The 17346-nt window shown below is 46.7% G+C and overlaps 1 protein-coding gene across 6 annotated transcripts in view; it reads left to right on the top strand.

Moving 5' to 3' along the window:
• AFF3 (AF4/FMR2 family member 3) overlaps positions 1–17346 on the top strand; it is a 208538-nt gene that overhangs the window by 111181 nt on the left and 80011 nt on the right. For 3 of the 6 annotated variants that reach the window (XM_043467932.1, XM_043467930.1, XM_043467934.1), the window contains one exon: positions 2724–2761. In XM_043467932.1, coding sequence (XP_043323867.1) covers positions 2724–2761 — 38 coding nt within the window. Of the gene's footprint in view, positions 1–2720; positions 2762–17346 lie in introns of all 6 variants that reach the window. The other 3 variants (XM_043467931.1, XM_043467929.1, XM_043467933.1) reach the window with 1 other exon arrangement.

Raw genomic sequence — 17346 nt, 5'->3', positions numbered from 1 at the left:
GACCCCCTTAGGAGACAAACCAGGGAAGAGCGGTGGCTGCCTGGCACCAGCTGGGTGATCTGTGAGTGTGCTCCTGGGGCGGCCCTCACAGAGGAAGGAGAGAGAGGAGGGGAAAGGATGTGCCTCCTCTGAGGTGTCCCAGCGGGAGCCGGGACTCCAGACCTTCTGCCAGCCTCTCTCCTCTCCCCCCTGCCTCATTCCGCTCCCTCACGTGTCCCCAGGAAGAGAACGCGCAGCACACATTCTTGTTTCCTGTCTTGAATGGATGACGTGACCCTAGAATGCCAGGACACTCAGGCTTTCACTCCCTGGAATCCAGGAAGGGAGGAAGGGGCAGCTGCCCCGCGGATTGTCCCCAGGACCTGGACCTCGACTGGCTCCCTCAGCACCCATTCGGGGAGGGTAAGGGTCGTTTGAAAACCAAGGTCTGGGTTGAGGACCAGAATACAGGTCCATAATATAAATGAAAGGCAGAGCCTGTCCCAGGGCATAAGACTCTCCATTCCCAGTAACAGATGTGATGTTTTTTTCTGACTCACTGGGGCTGTGTCCCTTGCAGACTTATCTAAATTTCTCATCTTATTTTCCGTTCCTGGTGCTCAGCCCCCAAGCTCATGTCCCCTGGGCTCTTCCTTTGAAATCTGCCTTTCATTCCTACTTTGCTGCAGTGTCTCCACGGAGACACCCTTGTCATTTTAAGGGGAGAGTTTCTGATCCTACCAGGGTTGCCCCTGACTTTTAAAAGCCGTTCGCACCCTCAGGGCAGGTGCTAAATGCCAGTAGTGAACCCCTCATGGGGTTCACACAGAAACACCCCCAGCTCAATTCCGGACGCTCTTGGCACTGGGAGAGGGGAGCCCAGGTGAGAACCTCTGCTGGGCTCAGACAGGCCCTTCCTCTGCCATCCAGTCCGGGACCAGCAGCGCCTCCTCCCCCTGGACCACAGTTCAGTGGGAAGGGTCCCCTACGGGATGTATTCATTGGCGTTTCCTCTGCAGATATCCCCAGAGCACCTGCTAACAACTGCACACACTGCTTGAGGATCTGTAGAACCCTGGTGGCTCAGACGGTGAAGAATCTGCCTGCAGTGCAGGAGACCCAGGTTCAACCCCTGGGTCAGGAAGATCCCCTGGAGAAGGAAATAGGAACCCACTCCAGTGTTCTTACCAGAGAATCCTGGTGGGCTACAGTCGGTGGGGTCACAAAGAGTCGGACATGACTGAGTGACTAAAGATCCACCAGCCATTAGTCATCACTCATGTCCGCCCCTTCTTAGCTCTGTCCTACCTTCACCTTTTTTAAAAAATTATTTTTAATTGGAGAATAATCGCTTTACAATATTGGGCTGGCTTCTGCCATGCAACAACAACCTTCACTGTTTTATTTGCATGTTATCTCCTCAATGTCTGCAAGTCATCCCTGGACCTCCATTCTTACTCTCTGTCTGGAGACTCAGCTTGTCCAGGACAGTGACCACTTCTTCTGCTTTTGCCTTTGTCCCCCTTAGCGCCCAGGGCAGTCATCTTCTGTGTAGTAGGAATTCAGTGAGTGTTGATCTGACTGACTGATCCACGGATATGCTACTATCACCAGGGGTAGCTTTCATTTCTGTGATAGGGATAATGGTACTGATGTGTCCTTTTTTCTAATCTGAAGATTCTATTTTGTCTGCTTCCTGTGAAGAAGAAGAGCATGGGAGACGTTATTGTCTCTGATAAACAGTAAACTTTGACACCTGTTGGGTCAAAAGTGAAGACGGACCATGTACACTGCTTGTCTCCTATGTGGACCCAGAGGAGGCCTTGGTCTTCGAGGCCACGCTTTGATCCCCTCCCCATGTGACTTCTCATCGGAGAAGACAGTGTGCTCTCTGCCTTCCATAGATTCAGGGGAAGGCAAGTGGGCAGAAAAAAGAACAGGCAGAGGGAAAGTGAGTGGAAAACTGGGAGAATCTGAAGGAGCAGTGGAGGCCTCCTTGTTTTCTTTTTTCTTTTAATTTTTCATTATGGAAATTTTAAAACACATACAAGATTTCCCAGAATACTGTAATATTCCCCCAATGAGCTCATCACCTAGCTTCAAGAGTCATCAACCCAAGGCTGTCTCGTTTCATTTATATGCCCACCCCCTCTCTCTCCCATCCGGTTATGTTATTTTAAATCCCAACATCATGTAATTACATTCATACATATTTCAATGTGAATCTCTGAAAGACTCTTTAGAAATTATGTTAACTGTGTCTAAAACATATCAATAATCACCTAATATCATCTCAAAGCCAGTCAGTGTTGCAATATCCAGTTGTGATGACTTTATCAATAAATCTGAAAACTGGGAGTAAAATTATATCTTCATTGGGAAAGTAACGGCAACGGAACCAAAACAGATCCTTTTCTTACAGGAAACTAGAATAAAATAGTGTTAAAAAATGATTTCAGGAAGTAAAAATGAAATAGGTCTGACTGGTGCCATGTGCAACCTCCTCAAGCTCTCCCCCTGGTGGCAGGTGTGCCCAGCGGGTGGCTTCAGTTAACTTCAGAAATGTTCATTTCCTAATATTCCTGATAATACAAAAGGGTTCTCGACTATGTTACTAGTAATTTCATATTTGGCCACCTGGCAAAAAATGTGGGTGACACAGGGTTTTTTTTTTAAGTATTGATTGAGCGCATAATTTAAAAGCGAGAATATTAAACAAACATCTCTGCCCTTTCTTCCAGCAGGCAGCCCAGAGAACGGCCCTCCACGCTCTGTCTGACAGGTACATTTTGTCATTTTTATGAACCATAAATTGCTTTATGAAACATTGAGCCCTATTTATTGTGGCATATAATTCATAATCGGATTTTGTCCCTAAAGTATCTGTGAACTGGGATGTTAACATTTTGCATGCTTCGATTTGTCATGCATGTGTGGAGTTTATTACTGCAAAAATCGCCGTGTTGTATTTCATAGAAAGTATGGAGAATCCCTCGTTGTGCAATGAAACAGGAGACAAGAAACGTGGAAGGAAAGTCCTGAACGGTGCAGTAAATTCTGAAGTTTGGGATTGGTTGAGATCTGAGCTCATTTTTCAACAATAAGTACTTCATTTATTCTGGGGTGTTCTCTTCAGACATGTTCCCACATCACTTCCCCAGGAGCTGTCTGTCTTCTGATGAGATTCTCTCTCGAAATACTTTATGCGCGGAACCTAGTTCATAGTGCTGTGTGCCTGACTTTTTACCCCTCACTTTGGCTTGTCTTTTCTGACTTGTGTTATTGAATGAGATATGGAAGCCTAATCAGTAAACATATTCAAACTGTATTTCACATCTTGCTTTGCCTATAAGGCTGTGTAAAGATAGTTGAGCGGGGATATATAATAAGTTACTTCCTAGAGTAGACTTGACCATTTATTGGTTTGGGTTGGTTTTTTATTTCTCATTTGCCAAGGGGTGTGTGTGTGTGTGTTTTAAAGAACTATCAGGTGGTAAAGATGAAGCCTTGTTTTCTTTCTGTCCACAAGTGATGTTCTTACAAAGTTAGAAAGACCTGGAGGAAACGTCCCACTCAGCAGGGTAGCAGACACCTTGGCATTGTCTAGCTACCATCACCCCACTCCTTTCCTTCCCAGTTCTTTTTTTTTTTTTTTTTTTTGTGGAATGAGCTGTAATTGCCTGTGTAAACCAGCTCAGTTCAGTGCCTCTCCAAGGAAAAATCTGTCACTTAGGCGAATTATCCATGCACATAGATGAAAAGCATTTTCTCAGTGGTGGCAGGCTGAGCTGCAGTGTTGTGACTTCAGCTGAAAAGCCTTCCCCATGACAACCACACAAGCCTATGTGCTCGAAGAGTGGCTGCCACATCATCTTCTGGGGTTGCTTCTGTGACTTTTGCAAAAGCTGGTAACTGTACCACCTCTGAGTCTGTTGGTAGGAGGAGGAGAGAGACTGGATCAAAACACATTTAAAATCTGACACATTAATTCCTTTTCTCGACATGTTTCTTTTTTCTCTTTGACTCTTCTTCTTAAGTGATTCCTTCAACAAAATACATTGAGAAGCAAGAGGAAGCCCACAATTTACAATGCTATGCCATTGCCAGTAGTGACAAGGTTTCTTTTTGGGATGATAAAAATCATGTAAAATTAGATTGTGGTGATGATTTCACAACCCAGTAAATATAATAAAAACAACCAAATTGCATGCTTTAAATGGGTGAACTTTATGGTATATCAATTACATTTCAATAAAACAACTATAGAGACACAAAATCTGTTTATGGCCTTTGGTAGAATGAATCAAGAAGTATTTTTTAAAAGTATGGACTCCCTTTGAAGACATGGTTGTGTATACAAAGACAAATCATCAGAAACTAGGACTGGTATCTTCTAAGGCTTCTCCCCAAAAGACACCTGACTCTGTCCTGGGTAAAAGATGGGTATGGACTTTCATGATGAGCAACGCTAGTACCTTTGACATTTTCTGATCTTCTCAGAAGCTTCTCCTGAAGCCCAATAATTAATTGACTTGTAAGTTAGAATCTTAGCCCTTGTTGTTATATAACCACTAAGTGCAGAAACTCTAAGGAAAAAAGTCCATTCCCTGGAAACAGAGGTTCCCATTGTCACTGCTCTTCTTATGAATTTCTCTATCTTCAAATGTAACTGAGCATTTCCCTCTAAATCTAGCAGTTTTCCTGTTCACAATGCGAGGAAGTCAGGGCCTTTCAAAGTAGTGAGCTGACTCCACCTCCTGTTCTAGCAGCGCAGTCGTGTAAAGCTGCTCCTCTGTGCTTTTCCTGCTTTGTTTTCTGTTAATTCAGGGCCACATGAGTATTTCCATGAGTGAGAAGTATCTGTAATTGTTGGGAGATACAGTCAAAAAACCCTTCTTCAAAATAAGGACTTGTAACACCTACTGAATTAACTGGACTCATGTTTTCCAGTTTCTTACGTTAGAGAATGCTAGCTTATCACATGGCAGATGTCATTTTCTGTCACGTTACGTCTTCTGTGGAATAAACTAGCCTTTTCTAGAAAATGAGAAATGTGACTCTGGGTCCAGCCGCTGTATGACTTGCCTAGAATTCTTTTGTTGCCTCAGGGTGGGAATGGAATTGAGTAAAAATCCCCCCAAAACCCCAGGCTGTGACCTTCCCAAAGTAGAGGTCTAACCCCATACCTCAGACTCCTTACAGCCTGATGGTGATCTTTTCTACATCCATTCACACAAACTATTCTGGTTTCCTAAACTTTTTTTTTTTCAGCCTGTTATCACCTCTTGATATAAAATTCCATAATGATTAGGCACTTTTGTTTCTGTTCTAGAAGAAGCACTTTGGGGGCCTTCACAGTTGCTTCCTGAGTTCTGGGAGCTGGGAGTTGGACAGGAAGCCCAGGCTGGTTTGTGTCCCACCCCCACGTCACACTGAGGTGTCCTGCTCGTTTGCCCCTTTGTGATCCCACGTCCATCCCATTAGCTGGTGAACACGGGACCTCTGATGCAGGAGTAGAGTCGTTTGCCTCAAGATGAACAGCCTGATGATCAAGTAGTTTACTCGATGTGGGTTGGAGAGGTGTGAGTCTACACAGTAGGGAGACAGTTGTCCTCTGCTTCCCGTAAGAAAGTCTCCCTTCACGGGACAGGCTTTGCTCTTTCCTTTCTAAGGTCAGGTGGAAATCTCATCCACGTGGAATGTCAGAGTGTGGGGGACATCCGGATGTTTTCTGAAGGTCAGTCTTGTCTATCTTTTCATTGTTCCAGCTTCCTGGTTTCCAGGGACATTTTAGCAGAAACCCAACATCTGACAGTTGAGACTGTAATGCTTTAAAGTTCAGTGAGTTCTCCGTAATCAATACACGAGCATGCATGCTAAGTCACTTCAGTCGTGTCCAACTCTTTGCAGCCCCACCAGGATCCTCTGTCCATGGAATTCTCCAGGCAAGAATACTTGAGTGGATTGTCATGCCCTCCTCCAGGGAATCTTCCTAACCCAGGGATCAAACCTGTTTCTGCTGCAGTTTCTGCATTGCAGGTGGATTCTTTACTGCAGAGTCATCAGGAAAGCCAATCAATACACAATGTTGATCAATTAAATCTCCGATATTGCCAGGGCTTCCCCGGTGGTCCAGTGGTTAGGACTCTGAACTTCCAATGCAAGGGGGAGCAGGTTTGATCCCTGGTCAGGGAACTAGGAACCTACATGACACACTGGGTGGCCAAAAATATATTTTAAAAATAAACAAAAAACCGTGATATTGCCATTACTAAAATTTTAAAAACATCCAAGAAAAACCTGTCGCCTTCTTTGGTTTTGCCTGAGTGATGGGCTTAATTTAGGGCTGAACGAAAATACCCCAAGTACTCCACAAGTCCAGACAGGCTTTGGCCCAGTTCATCCGTGCCCCCTGCAGTGATGGGAAGGGTGAGTGAAGATGGGGTGGGTGGGTTTTGTTCTTTTCTCCTGATGGCTACAGAATTTTTCATCTGTCCGTTTTATGCTGTTGAAAGGCAGCTGGCTTACTAGAGAGGCCTGCCAATGCCCCTGAATAACGGAAAGGCAAAGATCTGGAAGAGTTGGCAAAGTTCTCAACAAGGTAAACCGGTCAATGACAAGAAAACCACCCTTTGCAAAGAGACACGCTCCTTCTTACTTACCCACTTCTTATAATGTGCCTCTCAGGGATCTCTTCTTCCTACCGATCATTGTGCTGGGTAGGGCAGAGAGAGGCAGAGAAGAATTGGGATTAATTGGCCAGTGGGTCATTTCTAAAGGCACGTCTTAGGTGCCGCGTCCCCGGTAATGTGGAGAATATGCAGAGTGCTATCAGGAGAAAACAGGGTATGTGTGCAGTAGGTAAAGTGCCTCTGAATACCGTTAACTTCCCTTCCTAGCTAGTGAATAGTAGATAACTGTGATCAGAAAAAGGATTCGAGTGATTTATCAAGCTGAGCAACTGCACATTGGCAGAGGAGCTGGAGGTCAATCTGGAAACCCAGGGCAAGAGGGGCACTAGGCAGTTGGCAGGGCTGAGAAGTTAATCACGCCCTTGGACCGCTTCCATCCGTCTCGGAGCAACGGAGCTGCTGCAGAGAGAGCCAGGATGCTTTATAGCTGTAGATCGGGAATTAATATTTTCTGTGAAACCTCCAGCTTCATTTGCAGTAACTTGGGTTTTATAAAAATGGAGCATAATTTCATATGAATAAATCACATTCAGCAAGAAAGATGAGAAGCTGGCAGGGGTGGGGAGGGGGGTGGGCAGGGGAAAGATTGTGCTTAACTTTGGGGAAAAAAAAGAACAAGCAAGAAAGCCAACATGAAAACAGTTGTTAAGGCCGTGGGGCTAGGAGGACATGAATGGCCGTATGGTTAAATTGTGCATGTAATCATCTTCTGAAATGTCATCCTGCAACTCCAGAAATGGCTCCGTTTTTACAGCCTTGGAGACGCATCACCAGACTGTAACCTGGTCTGCCCATCTGGCAGTATCTCAGGTCCAAGATCCATTTATAGTGGAATCTCAACAACTGCCGTTGATTTATTCACTGGTGCCATGAGGCTCTATTGAAGTGCCTTGTGTGCACAGCGGGCCCTGGGCCGGTGCCTGTGGGCCGTGGGGAGGAGCAGCCTGTCACCTGCTCTCAGGGCCCCCTGTCCAGAGTCCAGAGGTGCTGACTTTGTGAAGAGAAAGCCCTCATTAGCCTCATGCATCTGCTCGCCTCAATCTTGCCCTTCCTCAAATAAATCTCACCCATCAACTCTCCTCTTTCCATTAGGGAGAATATAATGAAATTAGGTAAGTGAGGACTCATCTAGAATGAAGGGCTTACCTCCGTTTGAGTGTGATCCTGTCTGGACACGGCGCCACTGGGGAGGGAAGGGCAGGTGTCTGACGGCCGGGGGCGGGAGGGTGTGCACTTTGCATTCAGCCTCACCTTCCTGACCTGTCGCCAAGTGGACCAGCCTCGGTCAAGCGGAGGGGAGTGTCCTGGGCGTGGCCACCCGCACTGCAGGGAGACTTTCCGGGTCACATTTTACACACCGTCCCTGAAATCTGGAGAAGAAAGTCACAGTTGCCAGGCACTGGTGACGATTGGGCTCTTCTCAAAGGGTCCGAAAAGGGAGCAGGAGAGGCTCATAAAGTTTCAAATTTCCAAGTTGTAAAATGACAAAGCAGCAGGAGGGGAAATATCAGCCTCGCCCTCGAGCCCCACAGTGGTCTCCAGTCTCTCCAACACAACAGCTTCTTACGATAAAGTCACTTTGGTATACCATGCAAAACGTCTTTAAAGAGCTCTAGAGCTTAGAAACCCTATCTCATTGACTGTCTGATTTTATGATCCCACAACAACCCCATGAGATAGAAGGGACCCATTTTACAGATAAGAAAACTGAACCTGAGACAGCCGATGAAGTCACCCAAGGTCACAAAATAGCAAGTGCTAGAGCTGCGGCTTCAGTCCAGGTTCTCCGATTCGTGTGGAGTAGAATTCTCTCACCCCCATCACGCCCCAAGGAAGCAGGCTTGGGTGGGGTCATAGGCTGGTGGTTCACGCCATGTCTTATAGTCCAACAAATGTTAATAGCTTACTCCATCTGCACTTTGTTTAGTAGCTAGTAGCATTAGTAGATCCTTTGTCTCTACTAATGATTATAATAATCCTTACATTTTTGGCCTAGCTATTTTTTTTTTTAATCCTTAGCACCTAGCACATTTCCTGGCAACTAAGAGACACAGAAGTCATTTGATGAATGAAGAAAACAATGAACAAATGAATGAATTAATTAGGTCCCACGTTTCGTGGTTAAGCAATGGCAACTTTGCGCATTTCATGGATCTTTGTCGTGGTGAAGGATGTTGCATAACTCAGTGAAACCATGAGCTGTTCTTTGCAGGGCTGCCCAAGATGGATGGGTCATAGTGAAGAGTTCTGACAAAACGTGGTCCACTGGAGAAGGAAATAGCAACCTACTCCAGTATTCTTAGCTAGAGAACCCCATGGACAGTATGAAAAGGCAACATAGGAAGGTGAGGCCCCCAGTTCGGAAGGTGTCTGATATGCTATGAGATGGTTAGATAGCATCACCAACTCAATGGACATGACTCTGAGCAAACTCCAGGAGACAGTGAAGGACTGGAATGCTACAGTCCACGGGGTTGCAAAGAGTCAGACATGACTTAGCGACTGAATGACGACAACAAATGCAGCTTTGGGCTTAAAATAGAAAATTGCTTGCTGAAATGGTGCCTGTTCACCATGACAGCAGAGCACCACAGGAAGCAGAGCTTAATGGTCAGGGGCTTATTACTAAGGAGTCTACGCCTAAAAGATGCTATAAAATTGAGACGTACTATTAACTGCCACACGGGACAGGGAAATGGAATGATTTCTTTTTTTTTAAATAGTCCAAAAGTAGGAAGAAAGTCTCCAGAAAAAAAAACAAAAACCTTCAAAAAATTGAAACCATCCAGTGCAATTCAATTAGAGTGGAGTTAAATTAGAAATCAGTAACCAGAGAGAACTGGAGGATGCCATAGTTCTGTTAATACCTAGACATGATCTCTGGCTGTTCCCTGTCTCTTTCTCCCCTCTCCTCATTGCCAGGCTTCCCACTATGGGCACATCTTAAGATGCTCTCCCATACTATCTCTACCAGTTCTTCGTGTTTCTGTTTTCCTTCCTTCATTCAATGCACGTTTGCAGTATAGAGACCCCACAATGAGTGAGGTGTCAAGTCAGTCTCTATGCAAGACACAAAAATGCTTTGCCCATGTATCCCACTCTCTGGGAGTTTACAGGGTGGTACAGGAAACTTGGTGGCTCAGACAGTAACCAATCCGCCTGCAGTGCAGGAGACCTGGGTTCGATTCCTCGGTCAGGAAGATCCCCTGGAGAAGGATATCCCACTCCAGGATTCTTGCCTGGAGAATTCCATGAACAGAGGAGTCTGCCAGGCTACAGTCCATGGGGTCGCAAACAATTGGACACAGCTGAGTGACTAACACTTTCACTTTCAGAGGAAACATAGACACATGCAGACCTACTGTATGTATTAAATGTCGGCATGTGCTTGTGTGGTCCTGGGACTTGTTAGTACAACAGACACGTGTAAGTACAACACCAAGCATTTCACGTGTATCACTTGTCGTTATTACACTCAGCCAAGAAGGAAGAATTCAACATTAGGGCCTAAAGAGATGAATTTTTATTTCATTTCGTTCTCCACATATCCTCTGAAATCCCAGCGAACCTAGGTTTCCAGACACACGTGACTGACCCACAATCTAACGGCTGAAAAGCCGCAGTGCGGCCTGTCTGACTCCGGCTGGTGCTACAGCTGATGGTCTTAGCAGCTTCAGTAACATCCTCCCACCTCACCAAGTTAGAGAGCGATCTAGAGCTCGCACTCCACAACGAGAGAGGCCACTGCAACGCGAAGCCTGTGCTCGACACCTAGAGAGTAGCTCCTACTTGCCACAGCTAGAGAAAAGCCCTCGCCGCAACAAAGGCCCAGCACAGCCAAAAGTAAATGTAAATTTAAAAAGTTATTTAAAAAAAAAAAATAAAATAAATAAAAAGTTATTTAGAGAAAAAAGAATGGCTGCTCAATAATAACTTAATGCCTTTCAAACATGAAAGGCCGTGAGTTCAAATTATGCTACACATCTCTGCTCCCATAAGGAGGAGGAGAAACGCCATATATCTGGCCCAGCTTTCCCTGACTTCCTCTCTTCTTTTGTAAGACATCATGAAGCAAGCATCGGATTTTGAATCCTTGAACTTGGGCTGGAATTTGGGAAAAGTATTTATCCATCTGAGTCTGAACTTTCTCAGTTGCATAAACAGGATAGTAATTATGCCCTCATTGTTAGGTTTATGGTCAGATTAAATGAGGTGATAAATAGAAAAAGTGCTTTGTTAGTCTATCCATATGATAGTAATTACCCTATTGCATCACTAAGAAAGCCCACTAATCAAAGTACCATGAGATATTCTCTAAGTCCTGCCAAGAAGCTTAAAAAGGAGCACAGGAAAATATGACAGAGTGGATTTAATTTATGGAACCATGAACAAATCATAGTGTGGAGCATGTTTTTACTTTGACATTATAGAAAAATAAATATCAACAAAGCCCAAGAACTATCCCTTACATTGCTCATTTCCTCCCAGCTTTGTACTAGGTTCTAATCTCGCCTATTCTCCCATCTAAAGCCTGTGGGTCCCTGGGTGCCGGGTGAGTTCACCCCGGCCCCTGCGGAGCCTGCCACCTGCCTCTCCGGTCAGTCCTACTTCACTCACCTACAAAAGTCACCCTGGGTCATTTCCTGACACCTTTCCCAGTTGATTTCTAAAGAATTTGATTCATTTTATTATTTTTAAGGTAAATCATCCTTATTGCAAAAACAGTGACTCTCAGGTAACCTGGTGGATCCCGGTAGAGATCTGTTTGGGGGCCATGGAAAGAGGGAAAGTGCTCACTAAGCCTCTTTGTGGGGTCTCTTCTCCCACGGGGTCAGTGGCGCCCATGGACACTCACGGAGCGGACACGCTCGTCTTGCTGCTGTCCCTGACTGCCCTCCGCTGACTGTCCGTGCAGCTGTCTGCACCAGTGTCATAGCTGACGCAGGCTATCGAGTCTAAAAACCAGCTTCTAAAAAGCCCCCCAGTACTAATTGCCACCATAAAACGTAACAACTCCAGAGAAGACAGTCAGTCCTACCAGGTAAATAAGGCATATTTTTAAAGGTCCCAAACATGTATTTTACGCAACAGAACAGAGCAGCCTGAAAGAAACTGTTAATGGTCTTTCGAGTAAATAAATAACAAGCTGTTTGAAACCACTAATTACTCATTAAGGTGGTTTAGTGACTTGGTGGGGGGGAGCGGGGAGCCTGCGGGTTCCTGCGAACCCACCGCCTGAGGTCTGAGCCAGGAGGATGCAGCCAGAGGGGCCTCTGGTAACAGGAAGTTTTTTAAGTGAACTTTTAGAAAAGTTTAATTTATGTATTTATTATTTATGGCTGTGCTAGGCCTCCATCGTGGCCCACGGGCCCTGACACTGCTGCACGTGGGCTTTCCCTAGCTGCAGGGAGCAGGCTCTCACTGCACTGGCTTCTCTTGTTGGGCACAGGGTACATTGTCTGCGGCTTGCCAGCTCAGTAGCTGGGAGCCACTAGGCTCTCGTGGTCAGCAGTTATGGCACGTGGGCTTAGTTGCCCTAAGGCATGTGGAATCCTCCCGGACCAGGGATTGAGCCCTTGCTCCCTGAAGTGCCAGGCGGATTCTTAACCACTGCTTTTGCTTGTGCATGCTCAGCCATGTCTGACTCTTTGCGACCCCACGGACTGTAGCCCGTCAGGTTCCCCTGTCCATGAGATTTCCCAGGCAAGAATACTGGAGTGCATTGCCATGCCCTCCTCCAGAGGATCTTCCTGACCCAAGGATCGAACCTACGTCTCCTGCATTGGCAGGCAGATTCTTTACCACTAGTGCCACCTGGGAAGCCCCTTAACCGCTGGACCACCAGCAAAATCTCCCATGTATATTTCTTAATGCATTGAGGCCTCCATGTCTTTATAACTCATTCACTTGTGTCTGTGCCCTTAATAAGTGGAAGTCCAGCTGCAGAAACATTTGTGGTGGGTGGGTAGTTTAAAACTAGTAGATTAGTGGGGTTTTGTTTTATTTAAAACCAAACTTCTTAGCTTCTTTTGATGGAAGTGTATTTAAATTGTGACACCACAGCTGTTTTTTGTTTTGTTTTTAATCTCCTTTTAGTGGAGAAAACTAGCCAAAGGCCTGGAGCCTGCATTCTCTGCTCCCAGAGCCTTCCAGGCCAGCACCTCCCACCCCCTCGTCTCCCTGCCTCCCCCACCCGCAGCCAGGCGGCCCCACCCAGGCGGTTCACTGCTCGCTCCTAGGATGCTGAGCCAGCTGGAGCAAGCTGCCCAGCCAGCTGCTAACTCTGGGCACCGGGCCGGTCCCTCCGCCACTCTCGGCCCCTCTCTGCCACTCGCCGCCTCTGACTCCTGCCTCCGACGTCCTCCGCAGGCAGCCTTGGGCCAGCATTGGCAGGCTGGCCTGCTGGCTCTGCCGACTGTGTTTTGGAGCCCGATGAGCTCCCCTGCTGGTGTTGAAAGGTTAACGTGCTCCCCCTGGAGGGGAGCAGGCTGACCTTTCCCGTGCTGGCTCCCAGGCCAGGTGCTGGCAGGCCAGCCGTCATACCGGGTCCTCCTATTGGCCAGCAGAATATGATGCCCACCTCTGCTCTCCTCAGCCGGCATCAGAGCCTGGCCATCTGCATCCCTGTTGTTCAAGGACAGCCATCTAACCTGCTGCCAAACTCTGAGCGGCTTCCTGAGCCTCTCCTCCCCCTCCCTGTAGCTTTCTCTGGCCTTGAGTTTCCCTTTTCACGCTGCCCTGTATTCACTGCTCCTCCATCCTGGCAGGCAGCATTTGGAATGTCCATGCTCATTCATCAAGTACAGGTCAGTTGGGTTAAATGTTGATACGAAACCAACTACTTGGGAAGGGAAAGGCTGTGGCCCTTTTTTCCTTCTTGCAGACCAGGTCCACTGGCTTACTGGCTCCTCGCTGCTAACTGGATGGAGACTCAAGAAGCCCAGCCCAGACATGAAGTCCAGAGGCCCCAGTTGGCCTCCCGGTGGCCCCATTTGCCCTGTTCACCATAAGGGAGCCAGCAAGCCTCTTTAGGCCACGGTTCCTCTTCTTAAAATGAAGACATAATCCCCATTCATCCTAAAGGAAATCAACCCTAAATATTCATTGGAAGGACTAATGCTAAAGCTGAAGCTCCAATACTTTGGCCACCTGATGTGAAGAGCCAACTCATTGGAAAGGACCGTGATGCTGAAAAATATTAAGGGCAGGAGGAGAAGGGGGTGACAGGATGAGATGGTTGGATGGCATCACTAACTCAATGCACATGAGTTTGAGCAAGCTCCGAGAGATGGTGAAGGACAGGGAAGCCTGGCATGCTGCAGTCCATGGGGTCGCAAAGAGTCAGACACGACTGAGCAACTGAACAACAAACCCCTGTTCAGCCAGCCGAATCCTGGTCCGGGGAGGGAAGGCAGATAGGATGTGTAGAGGCCCTTTCAGCCATGCATGCTGCACAGGCTCAGAGAATTGGGGTGTTTATTAGTTTTTGCAGGACTAGGTGAAGGAGGCCCTGTTTTCTTTGCGTCATTGCCCAGCCACTGAGCTATTCAGTGGAATCTAAAAGGACAGCCTGGTGGGCCTTTGCTGTTTTTGGAGGATGAGCAGAACGCTGAATGAGAAAGGCTTGTGGTCTTCAGGCCACCGCCAGGCCTCTGGGAACCTCATGGCTGCCACACCAAGTCCTCTGCTGGGACCTGATGTTGTCATCCCACTTCATCCCCCCGACTGTCCTCTGGGGTAGGAATCACTGTCCCCACTTTCCACATGGGGAAACTGAGGACTGGAGGGTGGAGTCAGGTGCCCAAGGTGGGTGGAGCCCAAGTTTTTGGAAGGCAGCATAGCCTAGGGCGGGGAGAACCTGGCAGACCTGCTTGGTGGCAAAGGGCCTCATCCTTGCTCTGCCTACAGAATCCCCAAGAGGACAAAACCCATGGCCTCACGGTCATGCAACAGGCCCGAGTGCCTCGTGCAGGACCACAGGCTGCCCTTGCCCCTGCCCATGTGTCAGAAAAGAGGCACGCTTTGTCACGCTTCGTCTCTGTCCACTCCACGTTTGCACGTGAAACGGAAACGAACACAGGCCCACGAAGGATCCCGCTGGGGGCTTGCGTGGTAGGACAGACCTCAGTCCACTTCTCTTTTCTCCGGGCAAGCACTTCTAGGGATTTCAGACCTCCTGCTGTGTCCTGCACTTAAAATAGAAGATGATGGAAAACTTGAAAAGCGCTGTGGTCGTGCTTTGACTGAGTTATAGGAGAGCCAAGCCAGCATGATTGCCTAAGGCTTATATTTCTTGAAGGTTTTTTTTTTTCCTTCCAACTGGCCAGAGAAATATTAGCTATTCGCTAACATTTCAAAATACAGGCCAAATTTTGCTCACATCCTGACAGCAACTCTCTACCCTCACTTGAGTCTTTAAAATGTGAACCTGCCCTTATATTGTTCCGTTGCTCACCAGTCATCCATCGTCCTGAGTTCCTTGCCTCAGTCAAGTGAGGTGAAGGCTCTGGGTGGTTAAGACCACACAGATCTCTCTGGGTATCAAAAGGAATGTCATGCCAACAAGGACTTAATTTCCAAAACATACAGACACTTCATAAAACAGAATAACCAAAAAACAAAGAACCCGATCAAAAAATGGGCAGAAGCTCTAAATAGATATTTCTCCAAAGAAGAAATACGGGTGGCCAACAGACACGTGAAAAGATGCCCAACATCACTAATTATTAGATAAACACAAATCAAAACTACAGTGATGTATCACACTGGTCAGAAAGGCCATCATCAAAAAGTCTGCAAACAATAAATGCCGGAAAAGGCATGGAGAAAAGGGAACCTTCCTCCTACACTGTTGGTGGGAATGTAAATTGGTGGAAAGCCACTACGGAATACAGTATGGAGGTTCCTCAGAAAACTGAGAGCTACCATATAATTCTGCCATCCCTCTCCTGGGCATGTATCTGGAGAAAACTCTTAATTCAAAAGATACGTGTGCCTCAGTGTTCACAGCAGCACCATTTACAGAAGGCAAGACATGGAAGCAATCTAAATGTCCATCAACATGAATGGATAAAGACGTGGAACAGATAAGTAACAGAATGCTACTCAGCGATATACGGGGCTTCCCTCGTAGCTCAGTCAGTAAAGAATCTACCTGCAGTGCAGGAGACCCAGGTTTGATTTCTTAGTCGGGAAGATCCCCTGGAGAAGGAAATGGCAACCCACTCCAATATTCTTGCCTGGAGAATCCCCATGGACAGAGGAGCCTGGCAGGCTACAGTCCATGGGGTCACAAGAGTTGGACATGACTTTGCAACTAAACCACCACAGCAGTTAAAAAAAAAAAAAAAAATGACATCATACCATTTGCAGCAACAGAGATGGATCTAGAGATGATCATATTCAATGAAGTCAGTCAAGAGAGAAAGACATATACCAGGATATCACCTACATGTGGAATCTAAAATATGATACCAATGAACTTATATTAAAAAACAGAAATAGACTCACAGACATAGAGACCAAAGTTGTGATTAATGAAGATGAAAGCTGCGGGGCAGGGGGCGGGGATCAATTAGGAGTTTGGAATCCATAGACACAATGTACTGTGTATAAAGCAAATTACCAACAAGGTCCTACTGCATAGCACAGGGAACTATATTCAGTGTCTCATAATAAACCATAATGGAAAAGAAAAAGCAGAGGTGTCACAGCAGGAGCTCAACTCTCAGGAGGCCTTGGGTTCCCTGGGGACTCATTTCGAGAGTCGGGGCACAGGAGTCTTCATTCCCCTACCCCGAGACACACGCTGTTCCTTCTGCCTGGAACAGGGTCTCTCCTCTGCTCTCCTCCCTCAGACATGCCTCACTACCCCATCCATGCTTCTAGTCACCGCTGAAACGCCCTGCCTTGCTGCCTTTGCCATCCGCCCCCATGGCACCCTCTGCTCACCTCCTGTGTGGCCCTCGTCACTGGTAACGAGCTGCTGAATTTCTTGCGTTCTCTGACCATATATTGTTCCTTTGGGCACTGATCATCCGTCATCCCAAGTTCCTTGCCTCAACCAAGTGAGATGAAGTTCCTGGGTAGTGGAGACCACGTGGGTCTCCCTGGACATCAGAAGGGATGTCACAGCAACTGGGGCTTAATTTCTCTTCTGTGAAGTGGAGATAGTAGTGCTCATTCTATCCAGCTCAAGGCCTTGTTGTCAGGCTTTGAGAGATGATTTTTGCCAGAGAGTTACGTTAAAAAAGACTGATTACAAATGGCCCACTTTTTAGTAATACAGTTGCTGCAAAAAAAAGAAAAGAAAAGAAAAGAAAAAGCCACTTGAAAAGCTCTTGCTCTTGATGAGGAATAAAGGGTAAAGTCAAAAGAACCCCATTCCCTCCTTCATCCTTAACCCTTTACATCCCAACCTAGGCATGGCGGCTCCTTTTCTCCAAAAGTAATGAAATAAGTTCCATAAGGGCAATGGTGGTAAATGTTCTAATACAAAAGCAATCACTGAAGTGGCAATTTTAATTCAAAAATATTCACCATTATGCCAACTTTTTCTCCTTTTTTGTTGAATCAGTTCAGTTCAGTCGCTTAGTCGTGTCCAGCTCTTTGCACCCCCATGGACTGTAGCATGCCAGGCTTCCCTGTCCATCACGTGAAATAGAGACAGAATTAC

The sequence above is a fragment of the Cervus canadensis genome, chromosome 5, assembly GCF_019320065.1.
Source record: "Cervus canadensis isolate Bull #8, Minnesota chromosome 5, ASM1932006v1, whole genome shotgun sequence".
NCBI classification, from domain to species: domain Eukaryota; kingdom Metazoa; phylum Chordata; class Mammalia; order Artiodactyla; family Cervidae; genus Cervus; species Cervus canadensis.
The sequence above is the reverse complement of the archived record's forward strand: the minus strand, read 5'-3'. Positions and strand labels throughout refer to the sequence as shown.